The 22,516-nt window shown below is 51.9% G+C and overlaps 8 protein-coding genes across 8 annotated transcripts; 4 read left to right on the top strand and 4 right to left on the bottom strand.

Moving 5' to 3' along the window:
• Window positions 1-86: 86 nt before the first annotated feature.
• On the bottom strand, window positions 87-3,538 carry A1O5_08031 (uncharacterized protein; the record flags this gene model as incomplete). The annotated part of the gene is made up of 5 exons (XM_007748616.1): window positions 87-2,440; window positions 2,503-3,142; window positions 3,200-3,224; window positions 3,309-3,324; window positions 3,403-3,538. 5 exons carry the CDS (start codon window positions 3,536-3,538, stop codon window positions 87-89), a joined length of 3,171 nt encoding a protein of 1,056 aa, XP_007746806.1.
• Window positions 3,539-6,405: 2,867 nt separating this feature from the next.
• On the top strand, window positions 6,406-8,013 carry A1O5_08030 (uncharacterized protein; the record flags this gene model as incomplete). Its single annotated transcript, XM_007748615.1, has 1 exon — window positions 6,406-8,013. One exon carries the CDS (start codon window positions 6,406-6,408, stop codon window positions 8,011-8,013), a length of 1,608 nt encoding a protein of 535 aa, XP_007746805.1.
• Window positions 8,014-9,022: 1,009 nt separating this feature from the next.
• Window positions 9,023-11,248, bottom strand: A1O5_08029 (uncharacterized protein; the record flags this gene model as incomplete). Its single annotated transcript, XM_007748614.1, has 1 exon — window positions 9,023-11,248. The coding sequence occupies one exon, from the start codon at window positions 11,246-11,248 to the stop codon at window positions 9,023-9,025; it is 2,226 nt and encodes a 741-aa protein (XP_007746804.1).
• Window positions 11,249-12,114: 866 nt separating this feature from the next.
• Window positions 12,115-12,996, top strand: A1O5_08028 (proteasome component PUP2; the record flags this gene model as incomplete). The annotated part of the gene is made up of 4 exons (XM_007748613.1): window positions 12,115-12,152; window positions 12,199-12,277; window positions 12,327-12,673; window positions 12,720-12,996. The coding sequence occupies 4 exons, from the start codon at window positions 12,115-12,117 to the stop codon at window positions 12,994-12,996; spliced, it is 741 nt and encodes a 246-aa protein (XP_007746803.1).
• Window positions 12,997-13,356: 360 nt separating this feature from the next.
• Window positions 13,357-14,631, bottom strand: A1O5_08027 (taurine dioxygenase; the record flags this gene model as incomplete). Its single annotated transcript, XM_007748612.1, has 4 exons — window positions 13,357-13,657; window positions 13,707-14,028; window positions 14,084-14,394; window positions 14,465-14,631. The coding sequence occupies 4 exons, from the start codon at window positions 14,629-14,631 to the stop codon at window positions 13,357-13,359; spliced, it is 1,101 nt and encodes a 366-aa protein (XP_007746802.1).
• A 935-nt stretch (window positions 14,632-15,566) lies between these two features.
• Window positions 15,567-17,626, top strand: A1O5_08026 (uncharacterized protein; the record flags this gene model as incomplete). The annotated part of the gene is made up of 7 exons (XM_007748611.1): window positions 15,567-15,864; window positions 15,931-16,215; window positions 16,258-16,423; window positions 16,480-16,944; window positions 17,063-17,276; window positions 17,340-17,458; window positions 17,518-17,626. 7 exons carry the CDS (start codon window positions 15,567-15,569, stop codon window positions 17,624-17,626), a joined length of 1,656 nt encoding a protein of 551 aa, XP_007746801.1.
• Window positions 17,627-18,015: 389 nt separating this feature from the next.
• On the top strand, window positions 18,016-19,018 carry A1O5_08025 (uncharacterized protein; the record flags this gene model as incomplete). Its single annotated transcript, XM_007748610.1, has 2 exons — window positions 18,016-18,237; window positions 18,407-19,018. The coding sequence occupies 2 exons, from the start codon at window positions 18,016-18,018 to the stop codon at window positions 19,016-19,018; spliced, it is 834 nt and encodes a 277-aa protein (XP_007746800.1).
• A 700-nt stretch (window positions 19,019-19,718) lies between these two features.
• On the bottom strand, window positions 19,719-21,996 carry A1O5_08024 (thimet oligopeptidase; the record flags this gene model as incomplete). Its single annotated transcript, XM_007748609.1, has 2 exons — window positions 19,719-19,963; window positions 20,064-21,996. The coding sequence occupies 2 exons, from the start codon at window positions 21,994-21,996 to the stop codon at window positions 19,719-19,721; spliced, it is 2,178 nt and encodes a 725-aa protein (XP_007746799.1).
• Window positions 21,997-22,516: the final 520 nt, after the last annotated feature.

Raw genomic sequence — 22,516 nt, 5'->3', positions numbered from 1 at the left:
AGGAGATATGTCGCCGAGGGACGGATACACCTATACCTCTAGAACAAGCGGCAAGTGCGACTGGCCTTATGGCAGCCATTGTCGACCTACCCGTCCTCTAAGGCCATCCTCTGGATATCTTCTTCAACCGAGAGCAAGCCGAGCGCCCAGTGCACCCGCGAAGAGCTAGACCGATCAATGAGGCTCCGATCGTGGCTCACAAATTCAGACTCGTGTTGTTCTGCGGCAGCATCCGATGGTTCTCCACTTGACGGTGATGACTTTGTCGGCGCCCTGCTCACACGGATGTCCTCACTGCGGGCAGCCAGAGTTCGCTCGTACGGAGGACCTCGTCCTGCTTGACCCATTCGTTCCCACGCAGTTTCACAAGCGGCAGCAATGGCGCCCGAAGTACGCCATCCACATCTGCGTTCGACGTCTTTGAGCTTGCTTATTGTCCACCCTCGCTGTGCGGCGTCTGTGTACTGAATTCCTGCAAACAGGAGGAAAAATGTACTCTCCATGAGATAGCCTGCAAAACTTGGATCAAGGGCTCCGCTCTGACCATACTGCTGCCTTGAGTATAGCCCTGCACAGATCTTACCAACCATCTGCGTATGCTCTTGAGTGAGATGTGCTGTGACACCAGCAGCAACCACTGCAGCCGGCGGCATCTCAGGATGGAGCCGTTGCAATGAGATGCGTCCAACGTAGTAGCACAACCATACACACGCGACTGCACCGTTCTTGTATATAAGGGCCGGCCCAAAGGGTGTAGCGACCGGGGGTCCGTTGTGCTTCACAGGCTCGAAATCTGGGCCCAGGGCTTCTGCGAAGACATCGAAGGCTTTGCTTATCTCAACATACTCTGCAAGTGCTTTTGCAGTGTCGTCCTCGAGACTGCTTGGGGGTGTTGACTCCTTTCGCTCTCGTTTGGTTGCAAATGCGGCATCTTTAATATTGGCGTCCATAGATCGAAAAGCTGAATCCAGCTGCAGAGGCTCGGACGCAGGCGGTAGCATCCCGAGCATCGGGGGACCAGCACCCGGTCCTGGGCCTGGACCACTTGGTAAGCCAGGTTTACTCTGCCTGACTCTGCCCTCGTTGGCACTGGGGGCTGCTGAAGGTCTTGCTCCTGCCTGAGCAGAGCTCTCCTTCCTCCTTGGCGGGCCGGGCTGACCTTGAGGTCCAAAGAGCCACTTAGGTGGCTTCCATTGCCCTCCTCGAGCAGCCACCGCTCGTTGCTTGCGCCCACGGTCTTTGCCTCCAAAATTTGCAAGGCGAGCCATGACCAGTAGCAGATGATCCAAGGTGGCGTATGGGTTATCCCACCGACCAATTTGACCTCTGGGTGGACAGTAGATCCAGTCCTCAAAAGGCATAAGTGGTCGATCGCCAGAGACCATGCTCTGGAAAACATCTTGCTTACAATACCACCACCTCAAATCCATCTTCGCCTTGAAATCTTCAACGTCTTTCTCGCTGAGTTCCGGCATCGCGGAACGCAAGCTGAAACTTGGTTGGAATTGATGATCATAGTCCACACGGAGGCCTGTCAGCCGAGAGATGAGCGCCTGGTCGACTTCCCAGTCGATGTCGTCGAGTAGAGCAAGAGGAATGCCTGCTACGCGAGCATAGTTCTCCTCGGTTAACGCAAACCGAGCTGTCCATTGATTAACTCTTGCCTTTGCGCCATTTCGCATGCGTCTCGCAGTTCGAGTCAGTCCAGCATAGTCATGCTCCTGTAAGAGCCTCATGGCCCCCGACAAGTGCAGATTCCACCGTGAATGGTCACCAGAAACAACTTCATAGTATCCGAGAACCAGAACTGTCGCCAACGTCGCTATTTCATGCCGCCGTTTTGGAAGGCCCAGAAGCTTCCCAACTCTTCGAACGGCGCAGGTAAAATGCTTGATGGCAAGATTTTCTGAAGAGTCGTTCAATTTCGCAAGATGGAGAGCCCCCAGTGCCAAGATTGCATGAGCGAGTGCCGCATGCGACAAGGCCAGAGCGGGTATTGTGAAATTCCAGAGAGTTCTAGCAGGTGCCGCGATAGGACTGAAATGATGCCGTTCGAAGATGGATATCGTGTTGCTCGTGATTTCGACGAAATGGCAGAATATATGCTCGTTCCTCTCATCTCGGAGCGGTGATTGTGTTGCTGCCGGCCGAAACGTCGCGACAGTCCGATACTCCGTCCTTCTTGGAATGTACAATTTCGCAGCCTGCGGATCGAGCTGCCCGCCACGACTCAGTATTTCTGTAAGATTATTTGCAGCTTCTTGATATGGCAAGTTTGAATCTTCCATTTCAACATCAAATGGATCGTCTGGATCCTCATAATCATCGACATCCGGTTGATCTGTAGGACGGTGCATCGTAGAAAGACCACGGGATGAGGAACTTATAAACGCCGGCTGATGCATTCTACCATGCGCACTGTATTGCCTAGCCACATTTTCTGCGAAGAGCTTAGCACCGGATAAAGAGCTTGATGGATGACAATTGTATTCGCCTACATACCCTCTATAGGTAGAGGTGATACGCCGTACTGATATGACAGCGGAGCAGATCGCTGATGAAACTGTACAAGGGCTGGCTGCTGTGATGCGAGAATGTGGTTGTGGGCAGGGAATGCTGACTGTGGCGTCTGAATCTGCGCCAAAGGAGGGTGCAAGGTGAAGGTTGCCGACTGATCCATCAACCGAGGATCGAGAGGGAAGAAGGCGGCGGAACTACCAGCTTGATTGTCTGATGAGATGAATCCTGGCACGTCCCCTCCCGATGTTTCGGCCAAACCATAGTACGACTGGTTCGATAGATGTTGAGTACTCTGCCACCCATACTCAGTGTCTGTAAGTGGAACGTCTGTGTGACTCGAGAGGGTGGCTGGAGCAAACGGCATGGCATGGTAGCTGGCGCTAAAAGGTAATTGATTGTAGGGCGACGGGTCCGTTTGACCGAAATCATGATGCAGTCCCAGGTAATCTTGTCCTGGCTGCCAACGTTGGCCGAGTGCAACTGTCACATCTTGATCTTGAAATGATAGCCGATCGCGAGTCTCATGGACTGCGACAGTCTGTCCTTGATTGTGCTCCTTGTATACAACGGGCTGAGAATATCCCGCACACTCGCGCTTCGACTTGATGCAGTTCTTGCACACCTAAACTGAATTCAGGACGCGTTGACAAATGTATGCAGAATTGAGGACGAGGCTTACTGGCTTTTCTTCTCCGCATTTTATTCTGAAAATATCTGTTAGCTCGTGCCGATGCCGAAGAGGCAGTTCCGAGCAAAAACCAGTCTCTCAGGGGAGAGGGATAACTTACCGTCTCTTGCGGCATGCTTGTTGAAGGAGACATCAGCACCGTTGTCTTTCACAATTGCCAGGTGCCTTAGGATGGAGGACAAGATCAGACTCACTGAGACAGCCGGTTTTGGTCCGTTTCTTAGTGGCCTGCTTCGGTGTGGCGTCGACTACCGCCGCCGCCGCCTCTTCTGGCTTACTGCCAGATGTCTTGACATCAATGGGTTCCTCTTCGTCAGGCTTGGGAGACATTGATCCCTAGTTGCCGGGCATCAGGACGATTCTCTTGATAGATCAGGTATTACTGAAGGCAAGTTGGAGGCCGCGATTTTCAAAGCGACATGTGATGAACTGATAACAAAATAAAGGCCGGACCATGCATGGGGAACAAAACAGTTTAGAAGTGGGAGGAAAGTTCGGAAAAGTCAGGATATGCACTGCGGAGAAATGCTCTCTGTCCAACTATTGGTGCCGGCAGAAGACCTGGATACAGGTCTTATGTTCCATACCCATTCGCGATAGCGCACAATGCTCCTCCAAAAGAAATAGGAAGGGGCTTCATTGCTTTTTGCTAGACCCGATTGCGTTGAGGGAAGCAAAGAGGACACGCCGGGACGTGGAATATCATTCCTAGACTCACTGGAATCTGCCGAGGGCCGATATGTCTCCACTGAAAGCACGGTGGTCGACTTACCGGCACCCACAATATGAGGAGGTCGTGATACTGACAGTCTGTGCAGCCGCATATGCAGAGCGACGGGTAGGGTTCAGATGATTGGTGGGTTCGTTATGACCGACAGAAGGTCCTCCATGTGGTACAATAGAAAAAGGGGACCCTTGCAGTGTGCACAAATAGTAACAGTCCCGACAGAGGTGTGGTGGTTGCAGTGAGCCGGCATCTTCAGGAAACGCCTGCGAAGGGCGGTTTGGTACCTCACAGGATACTAGTAACGGAATGCAGGGGGGCCGGGGGCGGGCGAGGTGGCGGCTTGCAGAAGCAAAGTCACAGGATTGGGCACCGGCTAGCAAGCATTTTCCAGGAAGGAAAAGGCAGGATGGAGAAGTGTAGGGCTGATTTGTGACGAAAAGCGGTGCTAATGAAGCTTTGTACTTGGTGAAAACCGTCCCTAGCACTTTCGTTGAAAATGGTGTAGCAGAGATGTTGAGCATGGGATCGATAAGGGTACAATTTTGCGTCCTTTCCTAGTTTGGGGTGAGCTTTCTTCACGGCCCAAGCTGCACCCAAACGGACTGGCACCACTGGGGGTCTCTTCGCTGCGATACACAAGTTCCCGACAAGACATGGTGATATCGGGACGCTTGGACCAGCTAGCATCGGTGGAAGTAGGTACTGTATTTTTCGTCATCTTTGCAGTGGAGAAGTCGATCTTCCGGCTAATGATGGGATCCTTTGTACTTGCACCACGGTCAAATCGTCAAACGTTACCATCGAGTGTTACAATCCTGCGAGCCAGGTCACATTGATGGACTGTCGGTCGTGGACAATCGGCCGGGAGATGGATTGACGAGATGGTCTACATCCCCAAGAGGGCGCCGCCTGGACGGGCCAGCGAGGGGAAGGCGACAGTCATTCCGCACAGTGCTCCAAAGGGTAGTAGGGTCGACAAGCCCACACTAACGATGCAAGCTTCCTGGATTCCTGAACGTGGTTGCTCGTTTGCCCCACTGAAGTGCAGTCAATAGTTCTTCGCAGGATGGCGGCTGGGAAACCTCTTGAAGCTTTGGGGCTCGAGAGCCTGCCTACTGCAAACTCTCGTATGGCGATCTTCTGCCGCATGTCAACACGTGGTGACCACAACGCCTCGGTCGGCACGCTAGGCCAGGAATTATTGAATCGGCGTTGAGACAATGACTTTTTCTGGACGATCTGCTGCCTGATGCAGGGTTGGAGCTGCATGGACGTTTCGAACCAGCCCACGGGTGTCAGGTCCTTGAGTCGCCGCCCTGCATCGAAAGGCCAAGTTGACGGGCGGCGCTGAACCTGGGTTCGACGGTGCGTGGTGGAGCCATGGAGAGATGTCGACCAGTCAAGGGTGACACTCTTGAGAGAAGATGTTAGCCCGCTCGTATCTAATGGGTGCCATGGTGGAGGTAGTGATGGATAAACAGTCGAACCATTGGCGGGGCTGGAAAGCTATAGTCAGAAAGAGGTTAACTCGTTCCTGCACAATCCGTATGGCTAGGTATCGCGTCTTTTCCTTCTGGCCGGTTCCGGGGCAGCAGGGGCCTTGTTTGCAGACCCGGTAGGGCTTATGAAGACAAGGTATAGCGCCATGCAGTCACAGGAGGCAGAGGTTCCGCGACCCCAGTCTTGATCCACGCCGGCCACGTCTTGTTAGCCTAGCAGGTCTTGCCGAAGACGCAATCCGATTGAAAGCGTAGCGAGCAGAGGAACGCCATCAGTAAGCGGACGAAGAGAAGGCGACTGTTTCGACGGTGTGTACCGAGTAAAGAGGAGTAAGTGAGAGATGAAAGATCGGGGAGAGGAGGAAGCTTGTCCCTGGCACCATCAGCATCCGGTGGCATCCCATGGCCACGTCAAACATCTCTTGGCCATGACGCAAGTAACTGATGAAGCCTGCCAGTTGCGGGGACGATGGAACCTACCTACCTACCCAGTACTGTAGGTTATGTCAGAAGGGAATTGCCAGAGAATACCTGCTTGATACCAAGTACCCTGGCGCAGACTGGGGGCGATGGAGGTGGTGGCGTGTAAGGTCTCGTATGGAGAGGAACGTCCATCAGTCGATGAGGCATAGGTAGGGGGTTGTTGGGCTGAAGTCTCGCCAGCTAGTACACCAATAACGATGGGACCGGCGGAGGCCCCGCTCGTGCCGCCCCCAAACCTGCAAGCTGCGGCTCTTGCCAGGGCAGGCCTGGGCAGGCCAGGGCTGCGGGCTGCGGGCTGCGGGCTGTGGGAATGTACTTACCGAGTAAATTTTTCTGTACCACTTTCTCAAGTGCCCTGCACTGCCTGCACCGCCTGCACCAGCTCTACACCACCACTGGCTTGGAAACCATCCGAGACCTGCAGCATAACTAACTCTCTTCAATGACGCTGTCGGCATAACCCTGGTCTTGAAGGTCTACTACGTATCATGTTTGCTGTTCCAGGTTGGGCCGTCGACTCAACTTCTCTCGTCCAGGAAACTCCTGCCTCTGCTGGTAACGCCCAACTACCTCCCAGTGTTTCCACTTCGGCCTCCAAAAAGAGGAAGAACGCGTTTCCTGACCGTCTTCAGGCCTCCAAGGTCTCGGGGACTGAGCTTGAGACACTATGGAACCAGCGCGCAGGGGCCAAACCTGCCAGGATAGAGCAGGGGCACGGACATCAGGGACATGGTCACCGAAAAAGTGAACAAGACAAGGCTGGCAGAAAAGACATTTCAGCAACAGATCGGGAGAGCCACAGGAAGGAAAACAAGGTCGAGTCACGACCGACATACAGGGCCCAACAGCAGTCGGCCCAGAACCGTCAAAGGCGCAAAGCAGGCAATGGCAATCGAAGGATTAGTGACGACGATGCAGGAACATCCTCTTCAAAGCCTTTTCCGCGCGATAGTATCACTAAAGCTCTTCCACAAGTGCCGCCGCTGCCTGCGAAATTGACCCCTTTGCAAGCCAAAATGCGCAATAAACTCACATCAGCCCGCTTCCGGCATCTGAACGAGACCCTCTACACGACTACCTCCTCGGCCGCTATGGACCTCTTCACCAATTCACCAGACCTCTTCGCCGAGTACCACACCGGCTTTTCGCAACAAGTGAGAGACTCGTGGCCTGTCAATCCGGTAGATAAATATATCTCTGCAATCAAAACCCGAGGGCAAATACCCACGACAACAGCCGACGACTCCAAGAGACAGCATTCAGGCAAGGAACCAAAGAAGAGCTTACGGGGCTTTCCGCTCCCTCGCCGCAAAACGGAGCTCTGCACAATTGCTGATTTAGGGTGCGGTGACGCTCCTCTCGCCCGTGGCTGCCAATCTGTCATCAGAGCCCTCAGGTTAAAATTTCACAACTTCGATCTCCATGCTCCTAACACCTTGGTTGCGAAGGCGGATATCTCCTCCCTGCCATTACGAGACGGCGAGGTGGACATAGCGATTTTCTGCCTCAGTTTGATGGGCACGAATTGGATTACCTTTGTGGAAGAAGCATGGCGAATACTGAGAGGGGATGGAAAGGGAGAGTGCTGGGTAAGTGAGGTCAAATCCCGCTTTGGAAGGGCGAAAAGACAGCCTGGGCAAAGCGTGGAAAACAGTGTGGGTAAGAAGCGGAAAAAACAAAAGCTCAAGAAGAAACCCCGTGCCGACGGAACTGAGGGAAGCCATGATGATATCCAAGAAGAACTGTTTGTAGAAGACTCGACAACCATCGAGGAAACAGGAGACGAGACGGACATATCTGCCTTTGTCCGTGTCTTTTCTCGGCGCGGTTTCCTCTTGCGCGAAGAAAGTGTGGACAAATCGAATAAGATGTTCGTCAGCATGGTATTCGTCAAGTCCGGGGTGCCGAGTGCTGGCAAATATGAAGGGCTAAAGTGGAATGGAAGGGAATATCAGAAGATCGAGGAGGCGAAGATGAAGGGAAAAGGTCGGGCTGGTGCTGGCGGTGGCGGGTTGGGTTATGAGGTGGAGAATAGCGAGAATCCGCCAGGGGAAGAGGCAACAGTCCTGAAGCCCTGTGTCTACAAGACAAGATGATGGAGAAGGGAATGGGCAGCGAGGGAGCGAATGACCGAACGACCACCAGATGCAAAGCTGAGTATAAAGGTAGGTAAAAATATCCACCTGATTGAGTGCACTGGCCGCGCCCAGAACATGCGTCTCTCGTTTCCACACCCAGGCATGATCCTGAAACGCTGGAACTACACCAGCAATCAATGTGTTCATCTTGTCATGCCATTTCCTTCACAGCAAGGCATCCATTTCACGTTTTCCTCCTGCTTGGCCCTGGTGTACGATCTTTACACCTGGCACACTCGATCTTGTTCTGCCGTCAGCAAAAGCAAGTCGGTACATAGTCAAACCCTCTACTCCAAGTTAGGACAAGACATGGCATGAAACACAATGGGATCAGTCTCCGGGCCAGGATGCCAACGTTGTCTTCTGCAGGTCGAGGCTGTAGTTCAAGATCCGGTCCTCTACCTCTTGCCACAGGTAACTTTGGTGCTGGCGGAGCGTGTCTCCCGGCCGTGGAAGACTTTGATCGCGTGGTTGTCGTTCTCATGGTGAATTAGGGACGGAGCCACGATCCCGTGTGTGCAGCATCACGAGCACGACTTCAGTTGTGATCACTTTGACTACTAAACCTAGCCTAGCACTCGACACGGGCGCATCGTAGTCCGCAGTGCCCTCAGGGCAGTGCTGCACTGTGGCAGACATCCCAACAGGGTCGAGGTTAGAGACGGAAAGAAATAGAGCAGAAGTCGAAGGTGCGTGAGGCGATGTCTATATGTGTCAAGTGTCATTCGAGCCAAGTTGACGAAATTCGCAGGTGTAACGTCTTTGGTGAGGCAGGGGAAACAAGGAAGCATAGTAATCAAGTCAACAGCCAATTGTATGTGTGGGTATCATTCATAGTCTTCGCCGTGGTGCATTTATGCACTTTCATCAATCTCATAACACTCCCAAGTGCGAAAGCTCATGCAAAACTGCCCATTGCGGAACATGGAGGTATGAGGGAACCAAAAAAATCCTCCTTCACCACTTTTCAAAGAAATAAATCATCTCGCTTCTGAACTTCAGCATTCGTCAACCTTCCGCAGAGACTGAGCAAAGAGACCGTCTCGGTGGTTGCGAACCAGTTGAGGGCATCAATCAAGATCTTCAGATGCCTATTGAAGTGCTCTTCGTATTTCCTGATCGACTCTTCTATCCTCTTCATTCGTGCTGGATCTGTGGGCGCTGCCGGAGATACATCTGCCCCGGGCTTGACAGGTTTAGATTGAAGACTCGTGTCAGCTTCATAGATCGACTTGGTGACATGCTCAACGTAGGAGGCAAACATCCCACACCCGGTCATGAGCTTCGCGTGCAGACGGAGCAATTTCGCTTGCGTCAATCCAAGATCCTTCATGCAAGAGTCCAGCATGTCGACATGATCTTGCATCAATTCATCCACTGTTGGCTTTGTTTTCGGATTGAGCCCTGGCCTGACCTCTTCAAAATCATCACGTTCTGCATCGTCGACCTTCACCATGAGCTTTTGCCAGTTTGGTTCAATTACTTCCGCAGTGGCAAAGAAGAGCATTTGTTGAACGAAGACAAGCATTCGGGAACGCAACGTCCACACCCGCCGCTTCCACAACTCAAACCTCTTATCAGAGGACTTGTGGATCCACGCCTTGTCCTTCGTATGAGTCGACCAGCAACCCACCAGCTGGGTTTCGAGATGACGCAGCGCGAGGGTGTACCGGAAGATCAGTTGATATCGCGAAACCGTCTTTCGGCTGATGATGAGGGAGAGCGGAAAGGGCACAGAATAGTCAAGCTCTAGTGCTTCGAATCCGATAATGTCCTTCTCTTCCTCTTTTTTCTTCTCATCCTTCAACTTTTCAGTCATAGAAGCCTGTGCAGCAGCCGGCGTCTTGTATTGGTCCATCATCGAATCTGGATTGTCCTGGTCCATGCCTTGCAAATTGACGACCTTGATCAGCCATTGTGTCAGGCCTACCGAATTCATTTTCACCTTCACATCCTCCTTAAACGGGTCTGCTACTGCGATGCTGCCCGGTTGGTGGAGGACCAAATCCAGTAAAGACTGAAGCTTTCCGACGTTGACATCCCGATTCTTTTTCCGAAGCTCTGAATCGCTGAGTTCGAGGAAGTACAGGAAAAATTCCGCTCGGTCAAGGAAGAAATAGTGCTTCATCGACCGTAACCGACTTCGCAGCGAATTCTTCGTAAGGAGCAATTGGAGCAACTCCTTGTTCGCGAAGGAATAGGCATTGTTGACATTATCGAGAAATCGCGGGTCATCAAACGTTGCCGGAGTGTCATCAATTTTGCTGCTGATATTGACACCACCGCACTCCCGAACCACGTTGAGATACTTTCCAGCCAGAAGCACCTTATCTCGAACTGATTCTAGCTGAGGTGGGATTTCTTTTTCGCGGATATAGTACCGTTTCTCCCAGTACTCATCTGTGTAATCTTCGTCGAGGCGTTCGCGCTTGATGCTGGCCCTCTCTCCGATCAAGAATTCCGAATGCGGATCGTGGATACCGCCGTGATGTACCCATTCATTCAGCATCACCATGTAAGGTCTGCTTGCTTCCCGTAACAGCATCTCCAGGATGGATCGAGCGGCCGGATCTCCAGAGAACGTGGAAAGTCTGGTTGTCAATAGACCCAAAACGTTGCCACCTATACACCGTTTCTTGCTAAGACTGCCCGGAAGTAGATCACCGCCTTCCTTTAGTCGCTCAATGATATTGTCGGCGTCGAAGTCGTCAATAGAGTCATCGATGTCCTCTTCCAGCAAAGAATTCTTCTTTAACAATTCCTGGGCAAGAGAGTACAGTTGAGCTAGACACTGCGCGGTTGGGATGACCGCGATGTGCATTTGATGTAGTGTGAAGTTTGGGTCAGTGAGGACTTTCATCTCCAGCTGTGCAATCAAGATGAGATAGTCTTTCAACAGCTTCCGGATGGCGGCACAAAGCGCGTGGTTGACGGAGCCGAATTCTTCCCTACTTTGGACCTCGATGAAAGCCTCTATCGCGCAGTGATGGGTAGCCATCGAAAGCATAGAACTTGTCAAATCCCTCAGGCTGGGATCAAGACCTGGAAGTGGATGAAATGATGGCCCATTCAAGCGGTCTTTCTCCTCAGCGGGATCATAGCTATCATGGAATCGGACATACTGTCCCTCGAAGCCCATAAAGACATACAGTAAATCGTCCAATAACGCACGCTCTTGTTCTTGCATTGACATTGCCTCGAGAGGGACAGGGTCGAGGTCTACCGGAGCATGGCGCGACAAAGGCGGTGCTGTTACTCTTGTAGCCAGGGGCGCAGAAGAATGGGGAATTAGAGAAACAGCGGGTGCCCATGGTACTGTAGGATTGTCAGAGGCGCGTAGTAAGTCGAGAGCATTCAGGGTACGTACGGTTGTCCTCCTTCGGCGGATGCTTGAGAACAGGGCTAGCTACTGTCCGCTTATCTTTCCGGCTTTCAGTATTCGATGTTTCTTTCTTCGGAGTCCTCCTCGTTGTGTAAATGGTCTCTGTCGTTGTAACCGTCGATTTCTCCCGCCGCCTATGTTCGAGACCGCTCACTCGATTCTCGGCCTTTGAAGGCTTATGAATTCCATCTGCAGGATCGCTGAATGCATCTGGGAGAATTGGAGAGCCATTGTCACGGGCAAATGGTCTATCGTCTCTTGTCCTGGTAGAATTCACGCGTGACGGGCCGTTGAAAAGATTGGTGCTTCGTCGGTCAGTTGCAGATGCACTTCTGTAATGGAGAGACGTCATCTCCACAGGCCGTCATCGTTATTTGACAATTAGCGACACCCAGCAGGCGACTGCGGACGAGTTGGCGGACGAGTTGGTGTTTATCAATGTATTGGCGCGTCGAGGCTGCGAGGCTGAGCTGAAGAGGCTTGGCTGCGGAGAGACATTTCTGACAAGGCTGAGATTGGATTGCGCATCCAGAGCTTGCCTGTTCACACGCAGTCCCAAGAACTCTCGCTTTTCCTCCTTAACTCTGACCCTTATTTTCACTGTTTCTGCCCTTGAGACCTAGTCTTATAGGACAGTCCTGATTTTCTATCAGCCAGCATCTGGACCGGTTCTCGCCATGTTTATTGCACGATCAGAATACGACCGAGGAATCAAGTGAGCCTATTTGCTTTTGCACGAACCCTCGGCTAATATGCGACAGCACCTTCTCGCCAGAAGGCCGTCTATTCCAGGTTGAATACTCACTAGAGGCCATCAAGCTCGGATCAACGGCCATTGGTGTACGGTCAATACTCCCTAACCGTTTGCCGACTTGCTCATTATTTGCAGGTTGCTACATCACATGGCGTCCTCCTCGGTGTCGAGAAACGCGTTACGTCTCCCTTGCTTGTCTCCTCCAGCATAGAAAAGATTGTGGAGATCGACAGACACGTTGGATGCGCTATGTCAGGCCTTCAAGCCGATGCACGAAGTATGATCGAGCATGCCAGGGTAGAGTCACAAAACCATGCCTTCAATTTCAATGAGAAACTTGGTGTCGAGAGCTGTACGCAGGCCATCTGCGATTTAGCATTGAGATTCGGTGAAGGAGCACAGGGAGAAGAGTCAATCATGAGTCGCCCCTTTGGTGTTGCTTTATTGATCGCAGGTTGGGACGACGACCAAGGACCACAGTTGTAAGTGACTTCCCGCAATTGAGATATTCATCGCTCATCGCTCTAGGTATCACGCAGAACCCTCGGGCACATTCTACCGCTACGACGCAAAAGCCATCGGATCCGGCAGTGAAGGCGCTCAGGCGGAGTTGCAATCAGAATACCATAGATCCTTGACTCTGGAAGAGGCTGAGACCCTAGTGTTGAAAACATTGAAGCAAGTTATGGAGGAAAAGCTGGATGCGAAGAACGTACAACTGGCGAGCGTCACCCGTGAGAACGGATTTCGGATCTACAGCGACGACGAAATGAGCACCGTGGTCGCTAGACTCGAGGGTGACTAGAATCTCAAATGGTTCAGCATGTCGTATTATGCGCATCGTCCGGCGTCCGGCGTGGATCAGAGAATCAAGGGGTCTTGCACAGAGAGTGGATAGTGGGCATCGCCTTTGGCAACACGACTGAACCTAAAGCGACCTTGTTGCAATTGGAGGCGATTATGTTCCTCGCCCGCAATGCCGGGATGTACTCAATGCGAAGTCGCCATGGGTTATTACAAAATGCAGACATCTTCGACCACCTTCTGAATTTTATTTCCTGCAAACGACTGTCTAATGCTATGCTGAAAGACTGTTAGGTCTGGCGCTCGTCTAATCCCCGAGCCAGCACGTGTCATGCCAATTTGCAACCCCGATTTGGAGTATCTATTCAGAGGGGCGCTCCGCTTGAGGCGTGATGCGTGCAATGTGTCGTCGCTGGCCATCTTGCCAGTCAATCAGAGCAGAGTGCGTTGTGACACGGTTGTCCCAAACAACGACGGTGCCCGGCTTCCATCTGACACGGCACTGGATATCCTGACTAAGGGCAATATGGTCATACAAGAACTTGAGGAGATAATCACTCTCTTCCTGTTTGAACCCGACAATATATCTGGTGAACTGCGGGTTGATATACAAAGCCTTTTCGCCCGTTGCTGGATGGGTTCGCACCACCGGGTGGATGGACCTATTCACCCCGTCAGTAAACCGCAATGAAGCCAGCATGGGAAACTTACGAGACTGGTGCGCGGCGGTAGATGCTTCCCTTGTTTTTGGCAGCTGTGGCTTGTTCGTATCCGGAATGAACAGCCTGCAGACCCGCCAGGCGTTCCTGGAAAGCCGGAGAGAGCCGTTCATATGCCTTGACCATGTTGCAGAACAAAGTATCGCCACCCGCCTCGGGTACATCCAGAGCGTACAAGAAGGTGGTCCCAGGAGGTTGATTCTCATATGTTACATCACTATGCCATGCAATAGAGTTGGTTCGGCTGCTGAGAAAGTCAAGGAAGGACTTGTCCTCAGCACCACGGTGGACGAGGTGGACTTCAGGGAATCCCTCTGGAGCACCACTGTTATGGAAGGTCAGCACGAGGGTTTCGGTATCGACTCGAACGCGTGAGTTCAGCTTGCCTGGTGGGATGAATGTGCAGTCTTCCAAAGTACCGCCCAAAGTCCAACGCCTTTTGGATCGGAAGAGAAGCAAAATCCTGGTCTCGGAATGCGACGACCTTCTTCTGAGCAACGAGGAGAGCCAGTTCATCCTTGCCTTTGTCGTCGAGCTGAGACAGTTGGACACCGGTCACCTCGGCCCCAATTGACGCAGTGATGTTTTCAATCTGGCTTCCGGCCTTCAGCAGGTTCTTGAACGAAGGATCGGCATCTTTTCCGTGCTCGTAATGGTCGAATGGTTCCAAAGGCGGATATCTGTGTAAACCCAGAGAACTGGTTAGACTTCCAGAGCCAAGAGATACCACCTCATCGTGCAAGCACTTACATTTCACCCTTCTCGTTATCCCACACGGGGAGATAGTGTGGAAAGCTCGCCGCAGCAAACCTATCCGTGCCCTTCAATTCTTTTTCCTTGGAAAAACTCACAGTTTGGATGTCCTTGTACGCTCCCACGGCGCCTCTCAGAGCGGCAGGTGCGGACGTGGTCGCCATTTCGAAATACGTTCTTACAGCAGATCTAGGTTGAATACTGATCCAATCGAACCAGAATGCAGCCGGTGACATTCCCCTCTTTTATACTGTACCAAGGATGTTCGGCACGCAAAATCCCTGACCACTGCTCCAACTTTGGGATTCGCTCATCAATCCTCTATCCGAGACATCAACCCCGCAGGGCGACGTCCGCCGTGTGCGCTTCTCCGTTTGTTGGACCGTGAATATATCTGTCACGACAATGTCGAAAAATTCAGCCGTAGGTTCACTTGTCACGACATGGCTGCGATCCATTGGGGATCAGTTGAGGTGCTCTCAGTGGTGAGCACGTCTTCTCGGTCGATATTGCGTGATCTACTCAAGTGGGAAGGTACACACTCTACGCAGCGCGAGGCACTCTGCAGGTCCAACTCTGCGCCGCTATATGCAGTGTGATAAGCAACGGGAACCAATTGCGATTGAACTACAGTGGTCGAGGAGCTCGGGATACTTTGGAGAATGGATACAACGTGCCTCATCCTCGCTGTCGGGCTCATCTCGGACGGCGTCTTCCCCTGTCGGTGAGGCTGCGCACTGAGATCAGCAATTTATCCTACCGTGAACAGTCTCTTTATTGGATGCAGGCTGAGAGATTCAGGTCTGGAGACTCAACCCGTCGAGGTCATGTCCTACCGGTTCTGTCTGCCGAAGTGAGAGCATCGTCAACGGAGGACAGACCTTGCAGGAAGGTCGCAAGCATGCAACGTGCGCGCTGATCTTTCCGTGCCAGTAAAATGGAGCACGGCTTGGTGAGTGAACGGGGAGAAGTGTGAGGATCTGAAGCTCGGGTTTTTCATGGTAGGTATAAGATAACAGCTGCCGTCGGAATCGCTCATTTACGCAGATATTTGACCAGTGTCGCAAGCTTTTCGAGTTGTTTCCTCTCTGGCCTAGATATGGCGCCGTCCCCTAAGTCAAATGCGAGCTCTTTAGAGCCAGCAAACGACCTCAAAGGAGAGACTGGGCCGGTTACTCTTACCATCGAGGATGGCCTTAGTTCCGGTAGCAGCTCAATTACCGAGGACAAGACCTTCCTTCGCGTCCGAGGCGAAGAGAACTACGTCCCTATTGACAAGTGGGAAGGTCGCCATCGATTCGACCCGTCGTTCCAATGGGATCCGGTCGAGGAGAATAGAATCGTTCGCAAAATCGATCTGAAGATCTGTTCTTGGGTCTGTCTTGCTTTCTTTGCGTGTGAGTGCCCCGAGAAGCACCTTCTCTCTGTTCAAACACGAGTTTCAGGTATTGATGGTATATCAGTACAACTTGACAGAGCAAACATCGTCCAAGCCTTGACCGACAATATGCTCAGTGACCTCCGCTTGACAACCAACGACTACAACTACGGACAAATTATTTTCTACTTGTGTTTTTTATCGGCGGAGCTACCTTCTCAACTGATATCTAAGAAGCTGGGCCCAGACCGTTGGATACCAATTCAAATGATCTGCTGGAGTCTTGTTGCAAGTTTCCAAGCCTTCCTCAGTGGGAGATCGTCCTTCTATACTTGTAGAGCGTTACTTGGGCCGATTGAAGGGGGGATAAGTCACCACAATTCCCTGGTTCGGGACTACGACTGACATCGAGTGCACTTCATTCCAGATACCATTCTTTACTTGTCATATTACTACAAGGGCAGAGAGCTTCCTGCACGACTGGCCTGGTTCTGGACGGCATATCAAGCCACATCGATTGTTGGTGCCTTTCTGGCCGGTGCCATCCTCAACATGCGCGGCATAAATGGCCTCCCAGGGTACGTTTCAATACATATATGGATGAGAGGAGTTGTTAATTTGAGACACCCTACAGGTGGGCCTGGCTTTTCGCCCTCGAGGGAACGCTGACAGGGCTCATTGGCATCGCTACATACTTTTACTTGCCCCCTTCGCCATATCAGACGGCGTCGTGGTTCCGGGGAAAGAAGGGCTGGTTCAGTGAGCGGGAAGAAAAGATCATCGCTAACCGCATCCTACGGGACGACCCTAGCAAAGCCGACATGCACAATCGACAAGCTGTCACGCCAAAACTACTCTTCTACGCTCTCTGTGACTGGGAGATGTGGCCAACCTACGCCATTGGGCTGTCCTTTTTGATCCCAAACTACCCTGTCACCCAGTACTTGTCGTTGATCCTGAAGCAATCCTTCGGCAGGTTTGAAGTCAATATGCTCACCATCCCCTCATACACACTCTTCATTATTAACCTCCTCGCTTTTACCTGGTTGTCTGAGAAGATGAACCAAAGATTCCTGGTTGCACTACTCAGCCAGATCTGGTGAGTCGATTTTGTTCTGTATATTCGATGTCTGTTACTGAAGTCCGAGGTGCACGACGCGGAGGCGTGCACGGGGGGTCGTTTCCGAGAGACCACGCTGACATCCCTTCTGCTTCAGGTGCATGCCATTACTTATTGCCTCGGAGCTCTTGCCTGGGGAGGCGTCCAGATGGGTCAAATATACTTTGGCCACTCTGCTCGTGGGCGCTCCATATGTGCATGCGATACACGTAGCGATCACCAGCCGTAATGCTGGTTCAGTTCGAACACGGACTGTGGCTTCGGCGTTATACAATATGTTTGTGCAAGCGAGTAACATCATCGGATCAAATGTGAAGATCCCTTTCCAATTCTTGCAGAGGACTTGTTGTTACTGACAGCGATGGAACGCGCAGATTTTCAGAGCCGACGATCAGCCTCAATATCGACGTGGATATAAGGTTCTTATCGGCATTTGCGCGTACAATATTGTCCTATTCCTTCTCGCAAAATGGTTCTATGTCTGGAGAAATAAGTAAGTCGTCCACGTCCCCATCTCGATGCCTCCGTCTCCTTTGCTGACTCCAACTTCAGAGTCCGCGACCGTAAATGGAACTCGATGACGGAGGACGAGCAACGGCAATACCTTGCGACAACGACGGATAAGGGAAACAAGATGCTCACATTTAGGTTTGCACATTAGAAGCAGAGGGGGTAGCGAGGCAACAGGGTAGGAAAAGGAGGCTCGACGTCATCAAGCGAGGGTGGGATTGTCGTAGAACCACGTGATCAGGCGTTGTCCATCAGACGCGTTGGACACGCGCTAGTGGCAGACCTTGGTTGGGCCTTGTTTGCCTTTGTTGATCACGATTGTCCGTTTCGCGTTTCCGTCAGGTCATTGTCACCCACTTGTCCAAGCTTCTTGGATCTTCTGGGCGTCCTGGTACTCTTCGTGGTCTCCCTCCACCTCTGACGTCGTAGTATCCTCTGATCACCAGCCTGATCACCCTTCCATGAGATCATCCCACGACTTCATACTTCTACCAGTACTTGTATAAAGCCTCGACCCCTCCGGCGGAGTTCTGGCCCAATATGTCTCTTCCTGGGAAGACCCAACCACAATCCCAAGACTCCTTTCTTAACATCGCATCCAATCTCCAGAATCTTTCCCAATTGATGAATATGCCTGCAAAGAAGGCTCTCGAGGACCGCAGCGTCAACATTCCTTCCGCCGCTCAAAAGCGCGACGGGGGTAAGTCCACAGCAAGTAAGAAACGCAAGAGCGACAGCAAGGACAACGACGTGGACTTGGTTGTAAGTTGGACGGGTCTTCTTGCTATCCTCTCGCGTCACGCTCTGTTCTTCAGCCACTTTATAACACTTGACGTCCTCCATATTCGTGTTTCTGCCGTCGTCCTTTTCTGGCTCTTTTATAACCCTCTGTTCATTCGAATATCGACTCTAATCCTAACCTCTTTTTCAGGATGGGACTGCCGACTCCACAGTCCCAAAACCGAACAAGAAGGCCAAGAAAGATGAGTCGGCCACCAAGAAAGGAAACGCGCAGGAGAAAGATGCCAGCTCCAAATCTCAACGAGGCGGAGCGGGAGACAACGACGTCTCCTCAATCCACCTTGATGGTGAAGAAATAGACTCCGTCCCTGTGTATGATACCTGCGACGACATCCGCACCAAAATCAATCGCTTTCTACGAGAAATGCCGGGGGCCAGCAACGCGGGCTTCACTCGCACCATTAATGCGGCTCTTGCGCAATCAACAGGGATGAAAGCAACGGCAGCACAGCTAGGCAGGTTTCTAAAGAAGCACGGTCCCACGGACGGCGCCGAAAGCCCGGTCTTTTACGCGAGCTATGTCTTCTTTGAGAAGCTTCGAATCAAGCGGAAGAAGCCAAAGTCGAAAAAGAGAGAGGAGATGGAGAGTGTATGGGGGCGCAAAGGCATGGACCTGCATGATCTTGGCAACCGGGCTTTCATTTGCCATCAGAGCGAAAGGCCGTATGTGACTAAATATGGGGAGCTGAAGTTCGAGCGAAGACAACGGTGGTGCGGTGCCACAAGTGTGATGTGGAGTTAGAGGGAATAGAGGGCGGTTTATGTGTACCAGTAGTCGTCTATGGGGATTTCAACAATGTAACAGAAGTAACACTCTCGTTTCAGTCTCTTTGCCTCTTTGCGTCTTGCCGTAGCTAATACTGGCCGGCCCTCCACACCGCCTGCGCGGTCGCCCCTCCCATGCACTTTCGACGCTTTTCTCTCTGCACTTGAGCGAGTACTTTTACCTTCGCACACGTCGACTTCCAAGTACGAGACCTTCGTTGGTCTGCGAGTCCTCAAACCTTGGTCCCTAAAAAGGAAGGTGACGGCGCCGGGTCTTTCGATTGGCGGATATCTATAGTGTATAGTGTACATCATCTGCCTGTTAAATATGTCTGAAGGTACCTATGGTACACATTTCAAGGTATGGAAGATGGTTATCAGAGAGGTAAGGATTCACCTCTGTTCCATAGTACCGCTCGAAGGATATTCACCTGCTTGCTTCTTATCTTTCCACCTTTTTCTATCCAAGCCATGTCGCAAAGATGTACTGAGGCACTCCCTTTCAACAGCCTGGGACATGCTATTCTATCGTATGCAGCCCCAATGGTCCACAAAATCTCGCACCTGATGCATTGCATAGCTCCCCAAACAGGCCCGTCGTCTGTTCCGGCTGATGAGAAATATGTACAACCTAAGGAACTAAATGACCCCTGCACGCCCGAGAGAATTCCTGCTTTTCAACTCCTCGTACCGGCCCCCGATTGCGTTCCCTTTGTGAGTCCGAGCTCCTCGTAAAATGCGTCTGTCTTGGGCTCCCTGCCGAGGAAATCGACCAGAGTCTTCATTTCGTCTTGACTGCCGCCCTTCTCGAGGACAGTATGTCGGTAGCGGCGGCCTTCTTTGGGATCCATAGGGTTCTTCTTGAAGACCGTGTAGAACATGTCCGTGGAGTAGACCTGGGAGGAGAGGTAGCCGTAGTAGCCTGCACGAGACATATGTGAGTAGAGTCACCTAGAGGGAGAGGATCCGGCTTAACGAAGAAAGAAAAGTGAAGCAGTGGTGGCGGAGAGCGGGAGACTTACCGGCATCATAACCACCCATCAAATGGCCAAAGGTGGCTTGTCCGTTCCCCCAACTATTGCCTTCGCCGAACACTTCGGGCCCGTCAATCTTGCTGATATCCTTCCTCAAGGCATTGTATGTCTCGGATATGTTCATTTCTTCGAGACTGGAGTGATCTTTCGGCTCGTGTATCGTCATGTCGAAGATGCCAAAGTGCAATTGACGAAGATTGAACAAGGCGCCGTTGAGGTTCTTCGTCTTAATCAGCTTCTGTATCAGATCATCCGGGATGCGTTCTTCGGGCTTTTCGACGTCCGATCCACCAGCTGCCTCTTTCCATGCCTCGTCATAATCGGACGACAGGGTCGAGTAATGTCTGCTCAGCGATTTGAGCTGAGATGGTGTCCAGCACCAGTTCTCCAGCATTTGGCTCGGTGCCTCGACAAAGTCTCTCACAGTGTTGGTACCATGAAATCGCGAGTAGGTTGTACGAGATACGAGATCGTGGATGCCATGACCGAGTTCGTGGAAGAGGGTGGTGACTTCGTCGTGCTTCAGTAAACTGGGCTTCTTTGCCGTGGGTTTGGAGAAGTTGCATACGAGAGCTGTGGCTGGATACCTCCTCGTTCCGTTCTGTTGAACGAAGCCCGGTTGGAGATTGAAGTTGGCCGCATGTCCATATTTCCCAGTACGAGGGAACAAGTCCAGGTATAGGTAGCCCACGAATCCACTGCCTTCGCCTTCATCGTCCCAGACGCTGAAGACCTGCACCTCTTCATGCCACACAATATCCTCACCCTTGCCGGATGGTGAAACGGTGTCCCGGTCCTCGCCCACGATTTCCACGAAGACAAGGCCGAATATTTGTTCGAAGATCTCAAGCATGCCTTTGATCGTGGTTTGCAGTGGGAACCACTCCGAAATCAACTGTTGGTCCAGCTGGTAGTCCTTCTCCTCCATCATCCGATCATAAAAGCGGTGGTCCCACAGATAATAGCGGTCGTCAAATTCCTCACCGCGAGATTTCAGATCTTGTTCCTTCATCTTCTTAAGAGTTGCAATCTCATCAAGACCTCCCTGGCTCAACCGGCTGCGCAAATCGGCCAGAAAATCGTCCACGGTTTTGGGGGTCTTTGCCATTTTATCCTCGATCCTGAAGGCAGCATGATTGGGATACCCAAGCAGGCGAGCGGCTTCGTCTCTGAGCAGGATAGCTTCTCGGAACAGCGGAACGTTTTGATTGCATTTGTTCTCGTTAGTAACAAAGACTTTCCGTCTCGTGGCGCTATTTGTGGCGTATTTGAGAGTAGGGAACAGATCTGGGTATTTGAAGGTCAACCAGTACTTGTCCCCTTCTCTCTTCAACAGAGAGAGGACATCCTCGGGAACACCGTTGAGCTCTTCGGCGGTAAACCACAGACCGCCCTTCTCTTCATTCAGCGTTTTGGAAAACGCAATGCCCAGCTGGCTGAGTCTCTTCTTGATTTCCTTGAACCGATCCCGTTTTGGCCCTGCGGGAATATTCAAGCCATTCCGTACAAAGGCTTTGTGCTCCTTTTCTAGTAATCTCTGGGACTCGGGATCCAGCTTCTCTCCCTTCTTGAGCACAGCGTCCACTAGATTGAAGACGTCCTCCCGCATAGCAGCCTCAATGCTAAAATCGTCCATGAGTTTCTCTGCCTCTGTTGAAGCATCCCGCAGTGCCTGGTCGGTGGAGACAGACTGGTAGAAACCTAGGATGTGGGCTTTCAACGTCTGCTGGTTCTCGTCGTGCGCCATGGGAAGAAGCACATTTTGAAAAATCGCATCCTTCTGCGAGGTTTGAGCCACAATGTCGTCTGTAATCTTCTTGGAACCAGCCAACATGTCCTTTGTTTCTTTCATCAGCGACTCAGGAGTTGCCGTGAAGCTCGGGGGCGCCTGCGGAGGCTTGCGAAACTTTGCCGAAGTCATACTGGAAGTGGTCACCGGTCTGAAAGAGGACGTAGAGGAAGAGGCTGGCTTGAGGGGTCGGATTTGGTTCAAGATCGAACCCAACCGAGGAGCTGCACGAAAGGGAGCCAGGCTGATGATGGTCACGAGGGAGAAGAAGGCGATGGAGGCGAGGAAAACGAGTAAGCCCTTTGATCGAGCCAGCGTGACAGATTGACGGTGGATAGAAATTTATAGCAGGGACATGAACAGGGAGCGGATGCGATCTAGACGCCGCCGAAGAGCGAATGACTTCTTTCTCTGGCAGCAAAATCAGGAGGAGGCTTGGAGACTCTGATGACGCGAAGAATGATTTGTTTCAGCGACACTGAACGAGTCTAGATCTTCGAACTGCGGACTATTATGGCCGTCTCCCCACATTCGCCTCTCGAGCACTTTGTCATACATTCAACCAGCATTTTATACTACATGGAGCACGAATGAGCCTTCTCAAACGCTACATCCTATCCATTGACCAATCGGCTCCAGTCCCTCATCATTC

This window comes from Cladophialophora psammophila (genome assembly GCF_000585535.1).
Source record: "Cladophialophora psammophila CBS 110553 chromosome Unknown aczJe-supercont1.12, whole genome shotgun sequence".
Classification (NCBI taxonomy): Eukaryota; Fungi; Ascomycota; class Eurotiomycetes; order Chaetothyriales; family Herpotrichiellaceae; genus Cladophialophora; species Cladophialophora psammophila.
The sequence above is the reverse complement of the archived record's forward strand: the minus strand, read 5'-3'. Positions and strand labels throughout refer to the sequence as shown.